This window comes from Anguilla rostrata, chromosome 16, assembly GCF_018555375.3.
Source record: "Anguilla rostrata isolate EN2019 chromosome 16, ASM1855537v3, whole genome shotgun sequence".
In the NCBI taxonomy this organism is placed as follows: domain Eukaryota; kingdom Metazoa; phylum Chordata; class Actinopteri; order Anguilliformes; family Anguillidae; genus Anguilla; species Anguilla rostrata.
This window is the reverse complement of record NC_057948.1, coordinates 12,713,158-12,736,201: the sequence shown is the minus strand read 5'-3', so window position 1 is coordinate 12,736,201 and position 23,044 is coordinate 12,713,158. Positions and strand designations below refer to the sequence as shown.

General features: G+C 42.7%; 1 protein-coding gene across 1 annotated transcript; it reads right to left on the bottom strand.

The window, feature by feature from the left end:
* Positions 1 to 4,265: 4,265 nt before the first annotated feature.
* rgma (repulsive guidance molecule BMP co-receptor a) lies at positions 4,266 to 21,977 on the bottom strand. Its single transcript, XM_064312738.1, has 4 exons — positions 21,354 to 21,977; positions 18,561 to 18,676; positions 12,248 to 12,756; positions 4,266 to 8,522 (listed from the first exon to the last, which is right to left on the bottom strand). The coding sequence occupies exons 1-4, from the start codon at positions 21,365 to 21,367 to the stop codon at positions 7,848 to 7,850; spliced, it is 1,314 nt and encodes a 437-aa protein (XP_064168808.1). The 5' UTR covers positions 21,368 to 21,977; the 3' UTR covers positions 4,266 to 7,847.
* Positions 21,978 to 23,044: the final 1,067 nt, after the last annotated feature.

The window sequence follows — 23,044 nt, the reverse complement described above, 5'->3', positions numbered from 1 at the left end:
ACAGTCTGACCGCTAGACACACCAATCATTTGAAACAAATGATTTAAAAAATGTTCAAAAATATCAAATAACTGACCGTGATCTTGAATTTTGACAAATGGTGCCAGGGTTTTGATGCACTACTAATTGCATGTCTAAGCAGAATGTCAATATGATCTATTTACTCTCAACAAATGAAAGCTTTCTGCTATTTGTTTTATTTGTCTGCGTCTATACATTCATATCATAAATACAACCAAATTTAAAGTTTTTTACTCATAAACTGGGTGCAAAGGATACATCAATTAAGAAGCCACTAAACTTCAAATTTCAATGGAGGTATTGCTCCAAAACGAATGTAAACAGAATGACTTGGGTCGCAGTGAAAGGGTAGGGATCATCAGCGTTGATGAGATGGGTCTCTGTGGTATTTACTTTATCGCTCGTCACTTTAATTCTGCCATTACCCCCTTCATTCAGTGAGTATTTAAACAACTGATTTATTTTTATGACATGAACTGATGGAAAGCTTCAGCCAGGCATATGGATGCTCACAGTGAAATAGGCCTCACCACTTATTGATGTTTTTTTTTTTTTGAGTGCATGAATTTAAAAAGCTTTGGAGGTCCCCAACCTTGGTTTTAGAGGGTCACAGACACAACACAGCAGATAAATTATGTTCCAAGTAACAACATAAACAAACCTACCATATGGATCACGAAGATCAGGGTTACGGGCTCTATACAATGTATCATTTCTGCTTTTGTGGCTAATATTTACTAAACAAATAGAATAGTGTATAAAAATTATTCTTATACTGTAGCAGCATTTTATTTTTCTGAAATATTGTGGCTAAGATTGTGATTTCCGCCTATTCATTCAAGTAACATTTGATAACATGTTGGCTATTGTGTATACACACATATCAGTGAATTCACCAAAGGAAGGATACATTTCATTCAGTACCATTAGACATGTTGATCTTTTGAGACATAGATTAAACAGAAGTGGTTTGTATATTAACCAGTTGATACTTACGGGCTGGCAAAATCATTGTGGAATGGGTACACTTCTGAGATGCGCTCCACCATGTGGATAAACTGGACATAGCAGGGAAAGTAAACTGTTGGTTTGCTGCCATCTTGTGACGATCACGCATATTTGTTGCAAGTACCGTGACACAAAACAGAAGTAAACTAAGCATATTTTGTTCTGATTGTTTTCAGAATTATTATTTTTTGTGCTTAACCAAATTTAATTTATGGTCAGCATATAACTGCAGCCCATCTTATTTATAAGACTACAACATTTCATTTTTATGACTTCTCATGGATTCATGCACTTTTTGATCACAGTGTGCTTGTTTTGTTCATCATAAAAATACACAAATGTATGAGAATGAGGAGAATTAACTGAAGATGTTATTTTTGCTGGCCATAAAACTGGATATATTAATGAAACAGGTTATTAAAGCTGCACTTAACCTTGCTGAAATGAAAGTGAGGTCTGGAAATGACCTCAATTGCAATATATGCAGTATCTATTTTAAATTTTCTGAGATGTGAAAACACATTGTTTGATTGGAAGCTCATTTTAAACAACAGGCTGCACCATTACTGCTATTGGGGTAAATGGTGCTATTTGATTCCTGATGCAAAAGTGGGTGGGTTCTTTACTTCCAACGCAAGCCTTATTTACCGGTTTGGTCTGATCAGTGGTCTGCTTTGTGGCAGGCCTGTTGCTTATGAAAACCTCTCATTAGCGGCATGCTTGCAAGAAAACTGTGCTGATTTCTTACTGCCTGGTTTTAACAATGAGCTCCCACCACGGTGCTGGCACGGTGGATTTGTGTGGTCCTGCAGGAACAGGATACGAGGCACATCATTTTCATACTCATCAAACCATTCAGTGACCCCTCTTGCCCTGTAGATGGGGGGCATTGTCGTCTTGGAAGAGACCACTCTCCTCAGGATAAAAATGCTTTATTGTAGGGTAAAGGTGGTCACTTAGAATAACTTTGCATTGATTTGCAGTGACCTTTCCCTCTGAGGGGACAAGTGGGCTCAAACCATGCCAGGAAAATGCCCCCACAGCAAAATAGAGCCACCGGACCCCTGTACTGTAGGGGTCAAGGATTCAGGCCTGTACCGTTCTCTTGGTGTACACCACACATACACTCACCCATTTGTCAAGAATATGGTGAAGGATGATGCATCTGACCATTTTTCCAAGTCTCTATAGACCAGTGCCTGTGGTTTTTGCTCCATTGAACTCTCATATGTGCATTTGTCTTCGTAATGAGAGGTTTATTTACTGCAACCCTACTATAATATTCCTCTCTACGTAGCTGTCGGTGGACTGTTCTTGCTGACACAGTCTGAACATGTCCTGCATTGACATTCTCAGTTACCTGTATCATAAAGCACACCTGTATGCAAGCATCTGCATTATGCTTACAGTCATTTATTCAGGTTTTTCTTTTGTGTGTGTATATATATATATAATAGTGTGTGTGTGTAATATGAATGAATGGCACATAGCTTAAAACCTATATGAGAAACTGAATTATGAGTTGCATTTTCAAATATAACACTCAAATAATTAAGTTCTAAAACAGATTCTGATGTTTGAATGTTATATTGTTACCCTAAATTAAATATGACATATATATTTTATTAGTTCTGCGGAGTTACTGTATATTTAATCTAATCTAAGTCACTTTCATACCAAATTTACTCGAAATGATTCACAGCCCTGGTGCGCTTTCAAAAGGAGGCCTTTCTGCGTATGACGCTGCCCTTTTGATAGCGGTTCGCCCGGGACATCTGGAGAGCGAGAGGCAGCGCGGCCGAGGGGAAGTGAGTCACCCCAGCAGATGTCACCTGCAGTTTGGTGCCCTTTCCTCAGCAGTTCCATGTTACGTGGACTCACACTGGGATCCTTTTTTGCGCTGCACTGTTACTTCCAAAATGTTTTTAACGCAAATTAATTCCTTCGTTTATCCCCTAATAAAAATTGTCATCCCAGCTCATTTTTATAACGTACAGACGTAACGGTATATCGGCACAGTAACAGGTTCAGGTAGTCCCACCCCTCACACTCTAGCCACTTTCCCACGTGGAAAAATGGAGCATCTCCATGTTAACTTTTCCTCAAAGCTAGTGGCTTTTGTTGTTCTCAGAACCAATGACTGTCCAGTATTTTGCTGGGTCAATAGCATTTACACATGCTGGTGCCAGAAATTGCTGTCTGAACAAGGGACTGTCAAATAGTCCAGGACAATGGAACTGGGTCAAGTGGAACAGGGCTGATAAGTACCTTTTACAAGCAAAAATGTATGCATTGCTGGGTACAATGTTATGTACCTATGGGGTTCCACCCCAGGGACAAGCATCGGAACATTTTATGACACCTGTTCACACCTCGTATTCTGAGAATATCCCCATCCCAGGTCCCAGATCACAATAAATTTCATCCAGCCAGCTGACCAAAGTTGGCAACCCTGATGGAAGTAGGTCAAGTGAGAGTAACCATGACATACAGTACCTGCAGGTATAATTTTAATTCTGGCCTATTAGCCAGAGAAGCTACCTAATGTTTGATAAGTAGGCTGGTAGTGAATAAAAACGTGAATCACAGCTAACATTCGGTCATATTCTAGTATGCACGTACACCAACGGGAACTTTAGATACTAAGGTATAGGCTGTCATTTATTTGGTGTAAATGCTCCGTTTACTTTCTTATTTTTTTGCAGTTGTAGGAAACAGCAACTTGATATCTTCCTGAAAAAAGAGTGTTGTGTGCTTGACCCAGTAATCCCATGGCTTTGTTCACGCTAACGTCTAAACTGAACAATTCCGTAAATGTTACAAGGTCTTGAGCCAGAAAATTGGCAGAACAGCCGATTCTGGCTGTCATTCACACATGACCTTTAAACGATGAAGTTCCCGAACGTGACTGGTTAAGACGGCATGTGTCAAAAGGGCTTCCGTCGGCTGGTTTTCCAATACAGTGCCCATAGCAGAAATAAGCCTGTTTATCCTGTCGACAGAAGAACCCAGATGCTTCCCTCAACATGGCGCACATGCAGAAACAGATGAGTAAAAGAAGAGCCGAGGAATTTTGTGTTGTTGTGAGAGAGAATGCAAAACTGGAGGGAGATACGAGAAGGCTTTCCATTGCCGCCATTTTGAATGGCCGATGAATTGACGCTCCCATATGCGCCTGTTCGATGGGGACATGAGGAACACGCAAACTCAGGAAATAAAGAGACCAGCAACAACAATTCATAAAAACAAATGAACAAGACACTTTAATTTTCTCAATAAATAATTTACAATATGTACACATGGCGTCACGCTATTTTTTTTCCTACATACAAAGAAAGTTTGCTCTTTCTATACATTGGCTAGTTTTTATTCCCTTTTCTGATCAGTACCATTCTGACGTCCTCTATTCACAATCAAGTTCCAATCAAAAAAAGCGAGAAAAGGAGAATAAAACATAAAGTGCATTTTAAATAAAAAAATAAAAAAACAAACAAACACCACAAAACCACAATGTCTGCATTTTGTTCTGATGGTATTTCTTTGAACTTTAAAAGTAAACCCTATAGCCTATGCTTAGTCCTAATGTTGCCGTAACAACAAATATTTCTCTCAAGAAAAAATAATGGTCTTCATCCGAGACATTTGCGTCTGAAAAATAATCTGGTTGTTGATGTTCTTCAGCCTTCCAAACAAGCAAAGGATTGATTACAGCCTCAGTTTCAAACAGCAGCCACACAAAAATAATGAACTGGAGCTACAATTTTTCACACATGTATCATTGTGGTGTTTGTGTGTTGACAATATTTATAATTAAAAAAAACAAAATGGTCACATTCACCCACCCCTTCCCTCTTTTACAAAACAATGTTTAAGTGAAACTTTCAACACAACCGGTTAACACAATATATCTATAACAACTCAACTCACAGTTGTAAGTACAATCACACACAAGACACAGAGAAACCATTTATCAAAAAGGGACAATACAAATTACACTGAGGAGCACAATTTCTGACATTACAATCATTTCAGTTTGACATTTACTTGCCGGAAAAGCCAGACGAACTGTACGGAATATCGGTTACATCTGCTCGGTGAAAAAGCCAGTTGAATTCTCTGTTTGTGAGGAGTCAGTGACCTTAAACCCTCTCTGGTCTATAACGCATTAGCATTCAGTGTGGCGTGAGTCAGCCCCGCTTCTGCCAAAATCTCCCCATTCAAGGGTAGCCGGAAAAAAAGCTCCAAATCAACCCACAACACAGCAGTCAGGCTGCCATCTCCCACTGCAGCTACAATGGGTCTTAGGCCTAATGACGTACCTAGACTTTAACGTATTCCTGTAACCTCAGACTGCTTCACTCACAGAACTACATTATGCAGGCTGCTGTGCAGGTCAGTGGCTAGGGCAACGGATTCGCTACTGGTGTGAATCCTGGGGAACATTTGCAGGTAAAATTAAGTTTTCTCCGATTCTTCAGAGTTATTTTCCAACACTGGGCTGATTTAAATTAAGTGACTGGAGAAAAGGTGTCATGTCACATGTGATACAATTCAATTAATTTGGGCAAAAATCAGGCCTGAACCACCAAACAGGGAAGAAATAGCAGTGGTGAGAAAAAACTCCCCAATGGGAGGAAATCTCAGGGAGAACCCAGCTATAGAGGGGAAGCCCATCCTCCACTGGCCGGCCCATGAATCCCTATGAAGCCCTGGCTAATGCATCACCTTCCAGAAGAGGCGTCACTGTTTTATAGCATCGTAACTGGATTCAGTGACATACAATGTAATGAAGTCACTCACCACCTCTAATCATACTCACTGTGACAACATCTCACTCATAGCCTGTCAGGGTGAGATGCCATCATGTTCCTGCAGGGGGCGCAGGCAGAAGGCAAAAAGCGCCCCATCAGATATTTCCCACATCCCCATGCCCACGCCCCCCGCTGTCAAAACGCCGTCTCCTAGCAGACTAATTTAGCAGCGCTTTTCTGTGTCCCACACAATCGGGGCCTCTGTTCGGCCCAAATACTTACGCTCCCCACCGCAGAACTCCCCAAGGAGGGCACAGCTGTTTGGACAACAGTTGGCACCGGGTCTAGCTCTTTGGCAGAAAAGGGCTCCTTTTTAAAACTCGCAGGTCCACAGAGAGAAGCAGGTCAAACAGGCCCCTCACAGCACAGCCACGCTGGCACCCTGCGAGCCGTCAACAGAGACCCTGACGGCTTATTAGTTTTATGAGGGAGTCAGTGTGTCAGATGCGTGTAAGCCTCGAACACAATCTTGGCTCCTGCATCAGCCGCCCTTGCCAGGTGTCCGTCCAGGTTTAGACCAATAAGGACATATCTGCCGGCAGTCGTGTCCGCCTACTTTGCGACTTCGGCCAATAACTTCACTTCTGCTGGGTGCTGCCCCGCCCTTGCTTTGTGAATATAGTTAACTGGAAACGGGCGCACTCCATCCACGCGTCGCTGCCTTATCTGACTGTTTAAGAAATGCACTGCTAATGAACCAGAGAGGGGAGGACAAAATAAAAACCTTCTGAGGTGCTTTCCGCGGATGCTTCATTCTCTGTGCGCTCTGCGCCGGGGTATTAACGATACTGCAGCTTTGAAAGTACCATTCTGTTAAAAATGACATTCGTTATGCAAACGCGACGGTGCAAATTCACTGTTTCCGTAGTTTGATCGAGGGGCTCGCGTCCCTTGACGGGAATCGTATTTACATTCCAAAATCTAAATTGTACAACCATAAAACAGCAAAATGAACAAAGTTTAATAAATACTGTTTGTGATTTACACAGCTGTGTGATGTAGGAACGTGCTGGACATCACTTCGACGCTGTGATTGGCAGATGATGAAGGGGGGATGGGTTTCCTATCTGGCCGCCAGTTCTGCTCTTGGCAGAAGCGTGCAGGTCTGACTGACCCTTGGCTGCCAGATCTGCACTCTATTAGAACCCTGGGTGTAACAGACAGGCTTTTGGAAACATGGCCCCATTCGTCTTGTGAAGAGCAGTTCGGTGTGCAAGCCATATACACACGCTCTGGGACAGCAGCACGCTGTGAGCAGAGTCACATGACTCCGCCCCAGACACCCCGACTCGCTCGCTCCAGGGCTGAGGGACACCTCCCCAAATTCAGCCCTTTCTGAATTCGTACACACACACACACTTTCATATACACACACTTAAATGAATACAAGCATGCACGCAAACATGTATGAGTACACAAAAGTGCACAAGTACACACACACACACACAAACACACACGTCCATGGCCTCATTTTCCTCACTATAAGGTGAAAAAAATTTTAATAAATATATCCTGTCAGAAGTTCAACTCCAATACAGACAGCCATGGACGGTTCCTTCTGCTTTTCCCAGCAAAAGGCCACATCGCATACACACTTAAGTGAGGTCTCCTCCTCCCTCTCCCGCCCTGCACAGAGCATGTCCGAACCCGAAATGGCTGAGTTTCACTCGCACAGTCTGTCCCTCTTCCGCTCTGAGGAAGAACCACCCCACCGTCCGCCCCATGGAGTCCACGAGTGATGAAGAACACACGATGAGAGACGAGTCGATGGCTGACGGACTGGATTGCACTTGAAACACAGTGACCCCCCCCCCACCCCCCACCCCATTGTTTCTCTTGGCAACCGTGGCAGAGACTGACTCCAGATGCCACAGAAAGGCTGAGAAGAGGGGTGGAGCCAGGGACCCTGTGCAGTGAGACGGAACATTCTGGAACATTCTGTGGAGCTCCTTGGCATTCCTTCGCTGGCAAGCACCACGCGAACAAACCAAGCACACAAACACGGCCTTACAGGTGGATGCCAGAGCACGGTACCCACGGCAACAGAGCCAGGAGGAGCAGAAGGGCCAATGTGGGGACGGAGGATCCCCGCTGGGCGGAGCTGCCCGCGTTCGTGGACCTGGCGAAGATGTGGTACCTGTCTTTGTTGGAGTGGAGCATCTTAGCGTCCTCGAAGGCGTAGTAGGCGGCCAGGGTGAAGTTTACGTCGCCGGACGAGAGCAGGTCGAAGACGCAGGACTGGAAGTACAGGTCCTCCACGGGGAGGCGCTCTCTGCACTTGGCCATGGCCGACTGGTAGGTGAACCCGTGGGGCGGGGTCCCCGCCCCCTGGCCCCTGGGGTCCCGGAAGCTGATGCGCTGGTTGAGCGGGCAGCCGTGCAGGCACAGGTACAGGTCCTGGTCGTCGCCGTCCTCGGCGGCCGTCGCCACCTCCTCGGGCATGCGCACGGCGAAGGTCAGGTAGCGGCCCACCTGCCGCACCACGATGGTGGTGCCGATGTAGCGGGCCTGGATCTCCACGTGCTGGCCCGGGACCTTCTCCACCACGCGCAGCGCGTTGCCGCCGTGGCGCTCGCCCCCGTTCCGCGAGCCGTCCGCGAAGGCCGCCGGCAGCTCGTCCGTCTCGGCGTGATACATCTTCTGGTCCACGCACTCCGGCGAGTTCTTAAAGATGATGGTCAACTGTTTTAAGAAATAAAATCAATGTGAAAATACGTCATTAAGAAAGGGAATACCAATGTTGTACCAAACTGTACCTTCACAAAGGAGCTTAAATTAAGGCAATCCATTCTTACTTATACAGTACAATTAAAATGCAAGAACTTGGCCTGAAAAGGTGAAATGCTGGACGTGGTAGCATTGTGCTTATGCGCAAAAGGAAAAAGTTAAAAAGTTAGCGTCATGTGTGCTTAGCTTGCAACTCTTTCTTGAAGAAAAATAAGAAATATAATTTAACATGTCAAATAAATTCCAGACAGATTTTGAAAACAGAAAGTTGCAAAAGGAATTTGGACCGCCTCACGTTTTTTCCCCCTGATTTTATAGCTGCAAGTGAAAATGCCCTGAAACCCCGCCCCCCCTTTATCAAGTCCAGATGCAGGGTTACGCACTGCGGCGCACAAGGCTCCAGACATGGGGCTTAGCAAAACCCGCTCCTTTCCCCTTTCCCTCCCACTCAGAATTGGCAGTTGTGCCTCTTGTGTCACCACTGTGCTGCCTGCCCCCGTCCAATCAGCACTGTTAGAATATGTGCACTGCGCTTGTGAACCAATCGCTACTATACACGCCACAAGCTAACAGTACTAACATTTCCCCATACCATTAAACAATAGTGGCACTACTAGCAGCTACTCAATATGCACCTGAGTCTCGGATTAAACTGTAGCTTGCCTGTATTGTTCCAGGCCTCATTGGACACAACTGGCAGGCTGAGATGCTCTGTCTTGGGCTCCATTGCCAGGCGCTCGCTGTTGCGTTATCAAGTTCGAGCCAGACAGTGACGGACAGTGCATTACTGATGACTGATGAGAAGGATTCTAAAGTAGCATTCTGAACGTTAGTAAGCTGGTGCCACACTGAGAGAGCAGCCATCTTGTTTCTGTGAATGTTTTACCAAGTTGATCATTTATGGAATAACCATAATTTTAATACATTAGTTAATGTTCATAGATAATGACTAGACTAGTTTGTTAACCCTTTACTGCATGGGTTATCCCCAGTGCATCTGATGCACCGTTGAATCTTGTAAATTTAGTGAAAATGTCATGCTCAGAAAGTGGCCTAATCATAGTCATCTGCAACTCTTCTAGTTGTTTTGAAAGTATCATTTTTACCGAGCCATACAGTGACTCAGTAGCTCTCTAAGCTCTAGGTTTCCATTTGCATTAGCGCTGCAGAGCTGGGAGGTAACGGCAACGGGCAGTCAAATTCCGACAGCTTACACCGGCCCCAGAATTTCCATACTGCGCCGCTTTAATTTAAATCAACTTTTTGCAGGGATATCAATGCTACAGAGAATATTATACAAACGAGGTGAATGCCTTCACTGACTGGGGCAATTACATTGGATATTTTCAGTATTCTAAAATGCCAAGCTCTCCATTTGGGCAAACTGACGCTTGTGTAAAGGTCACACCCTACCATTCTACCTGGGGTTTCACCAACCAGGAGCCAGAGGAGAAAGGCTCAGTGTTAGGGCCAAGAACGTTTTCTATCTGAGGAACACAAAGCCAATCCTTTCAGGCTTCTTAAAAAAAAAAAATCTGGCTGTGGACCGGCGACCCTGCCCCCCTGCCCCGCCCCCAAGAAACGACAGGGCTTCAGCACAGCCGGACGAGCGTGAGGGCCGGGTTAATAAAGCGTGTCACATTACAAGCTCTTTAATTTCATTAAGGGGGGGGAGGGAGGGCAGGACAGGGGCAGCCTATAACAGAAGTAGCCCTGGAGACACGGCTCTGGTCTTAGTGCGTGCGTGCGCGTGTGTTTGTGTGTGCACGCGTGGATGTGCGTGTACGCACATATGCTGGCACAGGGGGTAGGGGTATAAAGCACGATTAACCAGCGTGCACTTGCCGGCATAAGTCAGCGTCCCTGATTCAGGCGAAGGGGCACACCATTTTAACCAGAATACACCGCTCCTCGTTGCACTGTTAACTTCAAAAAGAACAGCTCTGCTATAAATAAAGCTTTATACATAAAATCAATGCAGTTTTTCATCCTTGACTGCCAACTGCACTTCTGCTGATTTCTGGTGTGCCGCAACATGTGCGCTGAATCCTGTGCCTTCCTCGCAGTCACCAGGACTACTGGCTGTGTCTAGGAGGATTCCTCTCGAACCTGACGCGGTGGACTGACCGAGGATGCCGCAGTGAGGTAGAGTAAACCGAATCTCCCTATAGGGGCGCTGGCCAGTCAGCCGGGTCAGGATTACATTCCGTTCCGAATACCGAGGCCTAGCTCTTTAGCTGGATGTACCGCCCTGCAGCCCCTATCTGAATTCTTTATTCAATACCTCCCGTTTTGAGTTTTACTTCTGTTAAAAAGGCAGCGTGCGGAGCAGACCCTCGTCGAGCTCACCCCGCTGTCACGAGCGCACACGCCGAAGTGCCGCTAGCACAGGACGGGACACAGGAGCAGAGAAACGGAGGCATTACAGAGCCCCCCGTCCCTTTTAGCCAAAGTGCTGCGGTGGCCTGCTTCCAAAGGGCTCAGCCGCCTATCCATATAAAACAGCTTTGGTTTGTAGAGAACAAGTGCCAAGAGGCTCCTCGCTGTAGACCGATGAGGAGACGGCATTTGCAGTTTCCTGTGTCTCGGTACTTTAAAAAATGCTTAGTTCACGAATGTGTAACAGAAATAGCTGCCATGGACATTTGTCACATCAGCTTCAAAACCAGAATTCTGTAGCTTGCTAATGTAAGTTATTATCGCTATGGCAATTCCGGAATTAGATTAGTTAAGCTAAAGCGTTAATGGTTCAGTTTATTGCCTCTTCATCTGACGCAGATCCCTTCCAAATACTGGAGCAGCTTGGCTCACATGTAGAAATAAAATCAATGAACAATCAAAACCAAAACACTGATTGTTTAAAATGTAAAATAGGAGGGTGACCTCATTGTTGTTAGAAGAGTCCCCGTTCACCCTGACGGAAGCCAGGCTCTCCAACTGTAAAGCCTTCATAGACACAGAAGCCCTGTGCACGCATCTCTGCCTGGGGAATGTTAGCCATATCTCTTTCTTAGCTGCAGATATTGTGTATTTGGTTTGTGTATGAACCTTCACACTTCAACAGGAAAGCTCAAAACTTCAGGTAGGCCGGGCACATCAGTAGCAGTCTCTCCAACTGAATGCTGAATGGCAGGGATTTTTAGCATATCTCAAGATGAAGAAAAAAAAATACTGTGTCTCCCAATCTGGGGATAGGCTTGGTTGTGAAAATACCACGGATTTTATTGGCTCTACAGCTTCAGGGTCAGTGAAAGAAACCTAGAGTGGGTCTACTGTGAAAGCACAGCCCACTAAAATGTTTTGGTTGGATGTAGCGAGTGTTTGTAAATCTTGAAAGGACAGCCTGGGTTCACACAAGTAATTTTTCATTCAACGTTCTGCTGCTAAATCGGACTCCATTTTAGGGTGAATTGCCAACACTTACAGCCTCCAGGGCCTTTTCAACAGTATATCATTTATCTGGTGTAGCTCCAGAGCCTGATTAGCTTTGCAGTAATTTTCTGTAGCTTTATTGTTAGTCTGTTACTGTTCTGCTGTTTGTAGTTATCTTGGTTATTTGATTTTGGTTCTCTTTTCCATAATGGCCATAGCACTAACTCTTAACAGAAGTTAGGCCAAATGAGTAAGTGAATGTTAAATGCATATTCAAGTGCATAGTAAGTGCAAAGTGCATCTCTCACCTTGCTGGTAGCTGTGGCAGAGGACCCTGGTAGGACAGGTGTGTTGGTCACCTGCACGGACAGGTACTTGTTGTGGATGAGAGGCCACGCCCCCTCCACCTTGCAGGTCTGGAAGTCGTCGCTGAAGGTGCGGAGGTGGGGGTCCCCGAAAAAGCCGCAGTGGGTGTAGTTGGGGGGCGCGGAGTGTCGAGCGAAGGCGCGCTCGTAGTGGCAGACCTCGGGGCCGTCCGAACGCTCCTGGCTGTCGGGGCGTGGTGGGGGCGGGGTTCGGGGCCGGGGGTGGGGCTGGGAGGTGGGGCCCTCACGGGAGCAGTTGTGCTGGCTCATCAGGTCCTCGATGCCGTGCTGGGCGGAGTGGTACGCCAGGTCCCCCCGGCACGTTCGGGCAGTGCGGCGGACGCAGGTGTTGTAGGCGCGCAGGGCGGTGCAGAACAGCTCCTCCGGGCCAGAGGTGGAGGTCGACGCCCAGAACTCCGAGTTACACTTCAGGATCTTGCACTGCAGGCTCACTGTGAACGCAAACACACAAAACGCACTCCTCAGTATCTATCAGCACTGCAGGCTCACTGTGGATATAACACAGTCTTCAGAATTTTAACCAATGGACACAGCATACACACACAACCTTGGCCGGAACCACACTACACAGCACAACTACACCGCACAAAAACAACGCATTACACAAAATTCACACAATTTTAGTCATTTGGCAGGCACTTTTGTCCAAGCCTACTTCCAGGGCAATTGCATCCAATAGCACCAAGTACAAATAACCAGGATAATTAAAAAAACATTCTGGAAACCCTTGTGAAAAAATAGTACACTAAGCACACCTGATAGAAACTTGAATTATACTTCAAGTACTCTTATGTACAAAATACTATACTTCAGGTATACTTATTTTTTCACATGGAAAGAGCAAAGCTGCAAACGCTATACATGTTATTTGCTCTCAGTTACCTTAAACGTTACTGACACTCAAACCAAAGTACTTCAAAGAAGCCAAAATAATAACAGCTATTTAATTGTGATAAAGGTTGATAAAGGCATTCTCTTTAAGTGCACAAATGCTGAAAGGAAATGTGCCCTTTTACAAGCTCATTTATCAGTCTGATTAAATATTCTTTTATCGCAGGTTCTTTGACGCTCTCAGCAACATTGTCGCTTGTTCCGTTCCTCATGTGCAGCAAGTAATTTCCGTCTAATCTCTGAACAAATCTGTAACCTGACTTTAGAAGTTTGATCTTTCCAAATGGCAGATACAGTTGCTGCATTAGATTATAACACCATTCAAATAATAACAAGAGTAATATTAAGAGCAGGAGCATAAAACTAGAACAAGAGCTAGACAAACCGCAGACTGATAAATATAAATATAAATATATTTCAGGTGTTATACAAAATTAAGTGACTGTTGGCGTTCTGCATTCGGAATGGAGCAAAACTTGAACTCTGCACAGTTAGCAGCTGCCACTTTGGAGAAGCACAGCCCATTATAACTTAATGCACTGATCTAAGCTTTGGTCTGGCAGAGGATAAACTGTACTGTACAGTGAAACAGTGTACATGCAGTGAAACGTTTAGTGATCCAGAGGAGGAGGACATTGGTCTGCTGAGTGGTGGCAATCTCGTGACGAGGGGGACTCCACTAGTTGATCGGACGCCTGAAACCTGCCGAGTAACCTCCCTCAAAATAATAACTGCGTAACCTGAAGGCGACGTCCATTTACGTCATTTTCCATCAGTCTATTACCAGGCATTTTGTGATTCAGTTGACGGGACTATTTTTTAGCGGAATCGTATACTGCTCTCAGTGAGAACTACAGTAAGCATTTATTTAGTGAAAAACCACATTTAGAGGGCATTTCAAGGCTGGTTTGGTGGCTCCATTGGACTGCATTGCAAAGCAGAGTGAAGTGGTTCTCAGACTGACCTAAGCTAGATGCGACAATTATTATGGATACTACTCAGCACAGTGGAATTAGTTCCGAAAAATGCGTCCGAGTAAAAAAAAAAAAAAAAAAACTGAAGTTATCCTACAATTAGAGTTGACATTCTGTACTTTGTAATTGTAGTATAAACAAAATTTTCCTCAGCCGGGAAAGTAAAAACTCAGCCTGAGCACTTAACTCCCAACTAAAGAGCAAATCTACCAGTTATATGCTTACCAGCTACTGACCTAATACAATAAGAATCTGAATTTCCATCATTTCACTGCAGTGGACTGCTGCCTGCTGGTTCTTCCATGAGCACCTTACTGGCAGCAGGCTCTGTTCCAGTTTCAAAAGCAGAAACAGAGACTGGAAGGCAGCGGCCATCCGAAGGATAAGGTCCAGCGAGAAACACAGAGGCACTGGGACCATAACCTGTGCTTTCAAATTCAAGACTGTCAAGACAGTCGTCTTTCCGCTGTGTCTGTTTTAATTCTGGGAAACGGCAATGCCCCAAAGATGTGTTGTAAGAAGGGACGGTTCCACTATGGGAAGAATATCACAGCAGCCCCCCACCCCCCCTCTGAAGGTGCTAACCTTTGGAAAGTGGAGAATAACAGTATTGTAATAACACAAGACCCTCGGTCACATGACTAAGGCCTCCATCAGAATGGCTTTTAATAGGACTCCTAGGGGTGTGAAAGAGACAGACCTCCTGAAAAGAGCTTGAACAAAGAGACCCCTGTGAATAATTCAGCTCTATGCAGAGGAATGAAAGTGTGTGTGTGTATGTGTGTGTGTGTATGGGGGGGTTGGTCTTTAGGCCCTGAATGAAGACAATGTAATTTGCCATTGAGAGGAGACCAACAGAGCAATAAATTACCCTGTGTAAAAGGATTAGCTCTAGTTTCACCAGCTGTGCCTGGGGGGTAGAGTTTGGAGAGCTCCTGCTTAAAGAAACAGGATCCCCATTTCCTTTACCCCAAAGGGACTGCATTTGAGCACTAGCTCCAGGGTCAACCGTGGAGCAAAGGGGAGGTCTCACAATTCCACTGGTCCATCGAGATATGAGATATCCACCTGCCCTCCACGAAGGCGGTAATTAAAGGTCACATAATTTTCAGACACTCCCTGAGACTTGAGTTACTTGAGCAACAATTAAAGAGTTTGAATTCTGGGTGGAGGTGGGGGAGGCACGAGAAAGAATGACATTTCTTTCCAACCCACTACCCACCAAAGGAAAACACCATCTTTAGAAGAAAAAAAACGCAACCAGGTATTTGTTTTAATATTAACTTTCCTAAGAAAACCATTTATCAGATTAATGCAATATTGAGTCACTAGAACACACACACTAAATTCTTCACGATGGACAACAATTTCCCATTTTAACTGAATCACTTGTTTCCCATGTGTGAAGATGGATTTATATGGACTTATCTAAAAGTAAGTCACAGTCTGCCTGCTATTTAATGGAGAAAACTAATCGAATGTACTCTCAAATATATTCATATGTGCTTATACTGGATTTTAAACTTTTATTTTCGCGCATTATCACGAAACTGAAGCACGTTCCAAACTTTGATCCACCTGCTAATTGCTGATTCACACCCTCAATTTCAAAGGACTGACCTGCAATTTCAAAACAGAATTCCAAGTCCGTGGAAGCTTACATTTCACTATTAGCAGTAGGCAGATTAAGGCTTTGATTTCCCTTTGCCTCTAGTTCCTGCGTCTTCAAAAATACCTTGGCCTTTCAGAGAGCTGAACAATGTTAGATTTTTGCTAAGCACACAATTCATAACAATTAGCCTGTGAGCTTTAATCTAATTGCAGTTCCAGAGTGAGGTATTTAGGTACAAGATCAAATTACCCTGGGAAATTTTCATCTGGTGACAAGTGTATTGTTTTTGTTCCTGTTGAACTGAAAGAAAACCTTTAAGTCAAGAATACTCCAACTACACATACAAGAAATAGCAAATTGAGATATAAATTCAGCCACTGTGAAATGATCAAGATGGTTTTCGTAATGTCAAATATACAGATGGTATTTCCAAAGAAAGGTCAGGTCAACCTTTCCAACTGACAATGGACAATGTTTAGCAGTTCTTTCATTAGGAGTAACTGCAAAACTTACAAAACCAAAGCTGTCATATGACTTTTTATATCTGTTTTATGCTCAGATTGGAATGTGGAAAATGATTTGAATGATAGCGTTCCACAAACACTCAAGTTGTCATTCAGTATAACCAAAACAAAGTCTGCTTTTCCCTTCGAATTAGGAATTTAAGAAAGTTTTACAGTTTTTTTTAAACCATTCCCACTTTTCCTTATTTCACCAAACCACTGACTTTTAGTCAACCTGAAGCTCATAGCACTTTTCCTTCCAATTGAAAAGTTGCCTTAATTTGTCATTAGTGATGTAGAGGGTCTCTCAACGTGTAGCATCCACCTAGGTGATTTGTGGCAGCCATTTTGCTCAAGAACATCGAAAACACACCCACTGGTAGAAGAAAAGTATTTGATTGGTAAATTAAACTGGAAGTGTATTCTCTTCTAATAATATTATGTCTTGTATTGCTTATTTGTTTGGTACAACAAAAACACAAGAATACTGAGTCACAACTATCTCTTCAACTAACATTAAACTGATTTCAGCCTTCTCATTTCTGACATTGTAAACTTGACGATACGGTTACTTTCGCCTAAATTCTTTGTAACACCTTACAAAATCTGCAAATACATAACACTATATAATATATATATATATATATATATATATTACAAATGTCTATTACATAAAGGCCAATTAAATGTTTATTTGTACAATTTTGGACAAACTGATATGGTTGTCTTTATTTTAAAAAAAAAAAAAACTACAGTCGTTATACATTACATCTTGAGGCAAGGGAATCGAAAACATATTTCTCCCTATATCTCCTGCGTGTATTTTGCGTAAAAATATATGTAGGCTACATTATGTAGTTTCAAGTATTTTGGAAAAAAAAAGTACCTTTGAGCGAGTCCTATCTAGCTAGGGATCAAAAGCTACTTCACACTATGAACTCACACGAAAAGTACCCCCTTCCCCCCACCTCGGAGCAACAAAAGGCATTTATCACCCATCTGATAAACTGCAACGAACCCATCTTAATCTTGAATAAACGTCAACGGCCAACAAATGCATTATCTCTTTTTGTTTGACGATAAGTGCCATGAAAGGAAAGCGATAAGAGGTGCCAAGTGCGAAAATTCTTGATAAGTTTTATTAGGTGATAAATTACATTCCACGACCCCCCTCCCCCCGGGCGCAATGGGGAGAAAAGCGGGCACTTCGTCACTACAAATGAAATTCCATATATGTGATTGTATAAACATCGTAGCTAGTATTCCGGAATTGAAACTGAGTAGACGCATATGCAATAAAGTGTACACACCAGTTTAAGAGTGGGACTTGTAGAAGCGAGATGCAAACAACTTATCTGCAAACCAAGCTATTGTAATCGAAGTAGGTTTACTACGAAGCCTACTTCGTACTAAAGACGTATATTTCGTTTAGTTTATATTTAGTAGCATCATGTGCTGGGTTGCTTAAAATAAGCATTAAAAGCACTGGGAAAAAACAACAACCAAACAACGAAGCTCCGGAACGAGTATGTGTGGTTTTCCCTTCCCCCTATCAAAACAGAGCTTAAGAAATAAGACGGAATGCTCGCATGGAACTCGGCCAGCAACTTTCAGAAGAAGAAAAAAAACACGCTTTCGTTTGAACAGATTACTTTCACCCCATAAAACTACAGCAATTACCACAAAGGAAAAATACAAAACCCGAACACTCACAACAATATCCAACGCCGCAAGAAACATCAGTGTCGGTACTATGCAACTATCCCGCATACAATTCCCCTGGTTCTAATTTTTTACTAGTAAATTCAGATGTCTTTCGTAAGACCTCAATTACCAATTGCCTACTCCAGCCTACTCTCACGCAACTATGTTTAATTAACCGGGAACTGTTTCTGTTGGTAGTTAAATGTTATAACACCAATGGTAGTCCTTCCGCATAGGATAAGCCTTTTATTTGTATAAAATATGCTACATCGTACTCCTACCTGCACGAAGTTACAGTGAGAGACCCTTATGCACACATCCGGACGAAATACGGAACCAAGGAACAAAACACAAAGCCTAAAACATGTTTAATGGATACAATGCATTATAACATGGTTATATATTCTAATGCAGCAAATGTAACCTTCACATGTTAAAATTTCAGTTGACGCTGCCAGCCTTTAATAAATACAAAGTTGAAAGGGTGCCACACACACGTCGCACATCTTAAGTAAAATAATGTGTGGCGATGTCAATTTCTCCAGACTTACCTGCAGGGAAGAGGTAAAGAAATATTGTGAGGATCTTGCCGACTTCTAGCGCCGAAAGTCCTGCTCCTTTCCCCATAACCATCCATCCAGCACGGGATCGCACTTCTCTCCTCTCCCTGGTTAAATCAAATGGGAGTCGTGATTAAATGCTATCAGCAGAGCATAGTAGTCGTGACTGCAAGAATAAAACTTAAAAATGAAACCAGGTGCGGACTAAATTGAGCTATGAACCATTGCTACGATTGGAATAAAAAAATTCAAAAACTCAAACGTGCACTCCTTTCCAAACCGACTAGAACCACTTCTCGATTTGAAAGACTCACAAGCAACAGCGAAGAATTTGGCATTTCGGGGGTGTCAAAAAGGTACAGCCTACAATCCACTCTACACCAATCAGAAGCACGTACTGTGCCTCCAATCCCTACAAGTTTAATATTACACCAAACACTGCGGGCCTACCACTTTTCAAGAATTCACATTGATTTTAACATGTTACTGGAACAAATACACAAACCAATTAAAGGCTTTGGATTCTTCTTACCACAACAAATAATTTGAGTGCTGCCGATTGGGTAGGCTATAAAAGATCTCCTACAGTGTATAATATGCGAATATGCTGATTTTGATTTTTAAAGATTAAATAATAGGCTACAGCTAAATTAAATGTAGCCTATCAATTGTAGAAAGTATACCATGAAAACGACACGATATGATGGCCCTAGGCTATATGTTGCAAATTATTTAATAAAATAATAGAAAGAAAAAAAAAAACACTCAAACACAGCTACAATTGTGACCTGAAGAAAATCTCATTAATTTAGCCCTTCCACATCTATTTTGCAATTCCTTCCTACTAACATTATTCACTACATCGTTCTCATAATCACAAAACAACGTGGACAGCAGCAACAGGTGTTGAAAGCATTTTCGGACGTTCAGATATAAATACGGCCAGACCGAATCTTCGCGAAAATGAGGCCTACAAATGCTAGCTAATGTCAAAACCGTACGAGCGCACAGTTAAGAAACACGTAGCCTGGTCCATCAAGTTGGATTACCAAAAATGTTTCTTTGACCTCATTCAGTAAAACCAATTTTATAGGCTACACATAGCCTACCATTGGCTTATTATCACAAAAACTAAATCTGTTCATTATCAACAAGGCAAATATTGCGGTCAGAAACTAACTTTTTTGCTTTTACCGTTCTAATGTTAATTTCCATCTGTGTCACAGTTGACACTGAATATTCTAAACCCGAAACGTGCACAGAATTAAATCTATAAACGCTTATGTCGAAAACTAACAAGTGGTTTGCAGCTACTGTCTCCAGGGTACACAGTAGAACGTCCAGTGTTAATTCAACTCAAATTGGGACCACATGTACACTGTAAGAGTTAATTTAACACTGAACATTTTACTGTGTAGGACTCGGTCCCAAGTCCAAAGTCATGTGTTGAATTCGGCACTGAAAGGAGTTTAGAAAGGGGAAAGTAAAATATGCTAAATGTGTATATGATGTCATATGAAGGGTTTCAAGGAAATGACCTTTACCTACTCTTAATTAGATGTAAATTATTATTATTATTATTCCTGATAATTACAATTATTATTAGTGTTATTATAATAATAGTAATAATAATAATAATGCACTGATTTTTCATTCAATATGAATCCTTCACGAACAAAATAAATATGATGAAACTAAACATTACCGTTCAGAACGATACCTTTGACAGACCGGCATACAAAATATATGTTTGAATAGGAAGATATCCCACTTACTGAGAACGCTACACCCCAACGACGACAAAGAGCCCCGGAAATGACCAGAGCTTGCTTTACAGAAATCCTCTGAGAAAATGTCCAACTCCTAAGTTGAACAATAAATTATAATATTTTTCCAATAGATGGCGCTCTGGGTACCAGCTTCAGGAACGCAAAGCGACGTCCTAACAAGTAGGTATACACATCGTTTTGAAGCAGACACGTACAATTGCCACAGAGAAAGAAAGAAAGAAAAAGATTTGGCCAATTTGATTCTCCTCAAAACAATTTAAATAAGATTACATCGACAGTCAGAAACTATGGCTACATAAAAAACTTACTTAACTTTGATCCCTCACACATAAAACCCAAATATTGCCACAGCACCCCTACCTTCCCATACAACATTTTAATTCAAGTCAACGGCATTAAGCGCGTACCCATGCCAGACACGACGTAATGAAAAATTGAAAAACAATATATTCAGTGCAACAATGTAATTGTCAATCGTAATGCATTGTAAAATACCCAAATAAAGTCACGATAACTTATGTGTCCCTAATAAACGCACATTTCCCGAGCTTATTTACAAAGTTTACACATATTCGGGGGGAGAATCAAATGTAGCCTACCCGTTTTTTTCGTTTATTCTGCAAAATTTTGCATCTTTCAGTCCACATGTCATCATCAGGCTCCTATAATAAGTTGATATAACACTCGTTATGTTGTGTTGAATTTAGCACTCCGTGCTACATATTGCTTGGCTAAAGATATTCGTCACGTCTCTAAAACCTGCGTTCGAACTATTTTACGATTTGAAATGCAGAGCTTATGCCTGGACTGAAACATCACCCATATGCCTACTCTACTGTAGGTTACAAGGCAAAATACTGTAACGTGTCATAATTAAAATGCCTGCAAACCGGTCGTCTATATGTTCATGTTACTTTGACAATGAAAGAAAATAACATTTGATATTATTTCCACATAGAAACATGAATGTAGCCTACAAGACATACATTCTTACCTTTGCGGCAGCATGGAGCCCTCCACCACGGCGTGAAACGGAGCTCGGCGGCGGAACGGGAGGGAATTGACACGGCAAGGGGAAGCCGAACTCCCGAAGTGCAGCCTACCAAAAATGCTTCTCTGTGAGTCGTAATCCACAATTAAATTTGTAGTCCGTTTTCAGCTAGGCGAAAAATACTGCAATCGTTCTTGCATGGTTTCAGCTGCAGGCAGGCGAGAAAGTATCGCAGATAGTGGGGCGCGAAATGAAAGTGATTTCTCACCAGATCAACCCGATAGTTTCAGATAGTGAAACAGGTCTCGTCAACTCTTAATCTGATACAACGAGGGATGTCGTTTGGTCCAAAGTGTCTGTTCGTTCGTCTCGATGAGTGATTAGACTATTTCTTAATTTGAAAGCAATAGGAACACACGATTCGATTTTTCGAGAAATGGATACATATGTGATCTTATCTCAAGTATCTTTTTCATTATATGTGTAGTCTGGTTGTTGTATCCAGTGCAGCTCTTAGATGTTGAGAGGAATGACCCTCGGGGCGCTGCTGTTCACTCCACATGGGCTGCTATCGCTATCGCTGGCTCGTTTCCTCACCTCAACGCTGTGAAATGGTTCGTTAGACAATGTGAAGACACGCCAACTAGCAACTCAGCACGCCGCCGCCCGGACTCAGACGCAGTTTGTCTATATGACATATCGTATCAAATATTCTAGAGTGGGAGTGAGATTTGCCAAAACAATCGCATAATAATGATAACAGTAATAATAACTACAAATACAGCAGAAGCAGCAACAACAACAATACTACTACTATTACTATTTTTATTGCTGCAACTACTACTACTACTACTACTACTACTACCAGGCTTATAATAATGCTCTATTAAATTCCATCGTGTGTCATCGTGTAATGATTACACTAGTCTTTAATATGGTTCACAGACTGATTAGGGTAGCCTATTGGCTTTTAGAGCGTTCAGTTAAATTGGAAATTGTAACGTTACAGTTACAATCTGCAATTTAGTCATTTAGCCAGATCAACTTGCAGAACTGCATTTCACAAAGTAAAGAAACACCGAAAGACCGTGAGATACGCAGTTATTGACAGTCTATTATATAAAGTCAAGATTATTGACAGTATCAAAGCACGACCCTAATGACGTCACCGTTTTCTGTCAAGTCTGCCAGGTTTAACGACAGATATGGAAAATTCCAGGCTTCTAAATTCAAACGATCCATTGGGGTTAGCAGTGTCTTGCCTCGCAGTTCTGCACTTGAAATAATTTATTATGTGAAGTCACCTCGCTAACTGTTCCCGGTGTGTGAATCAATGACCGACTGGAGTGCTCATCTCTGTTAAATGCCTTGAGGAAATACATTATATCCATTTCAATGATGATTAATTAACCACTTAATTACTTATGTACAGAAGTACTTTTCTACTATTCAGGTACAATACGGGTAATGCAATTCAATAATTTAGTCTACGCACATTATTCATAGTTATACAGTAGTGCCCAATCCAGAATATGATCCCACAGCTTTATGTAGTAGTACCCAATCTAGACTATGATCCCACCGTTTTATGTAGTAGTGCCCAATCCAGGATATGATCTCACAGCATTATGAAGTGCCCTATCCAGGACATGATTCCACAGCCTTATGTAGTGTCCAATCCAGGATATGATCCC

Excerpts from the sequence above, each read along its gene's own strand:
- rgma (XM_064312738.1), bottom strand. Across the intron at positions 12,757-18,560 it reads TCTTTACCTCTTCCCTGCAG|TGAGCCTGCAGTGCAAGATC; the intron begins GTAAGTCTGGAG and ends TTGCGTTCACAG. Across the intron at positions 8,523-12,247 it reads CTGCCACAGCTACCAGCAAG|TTGACCATCATCTTTAAGAA; the intron begins GTGAGAGATGCA and ends TTCTTAAAACAG.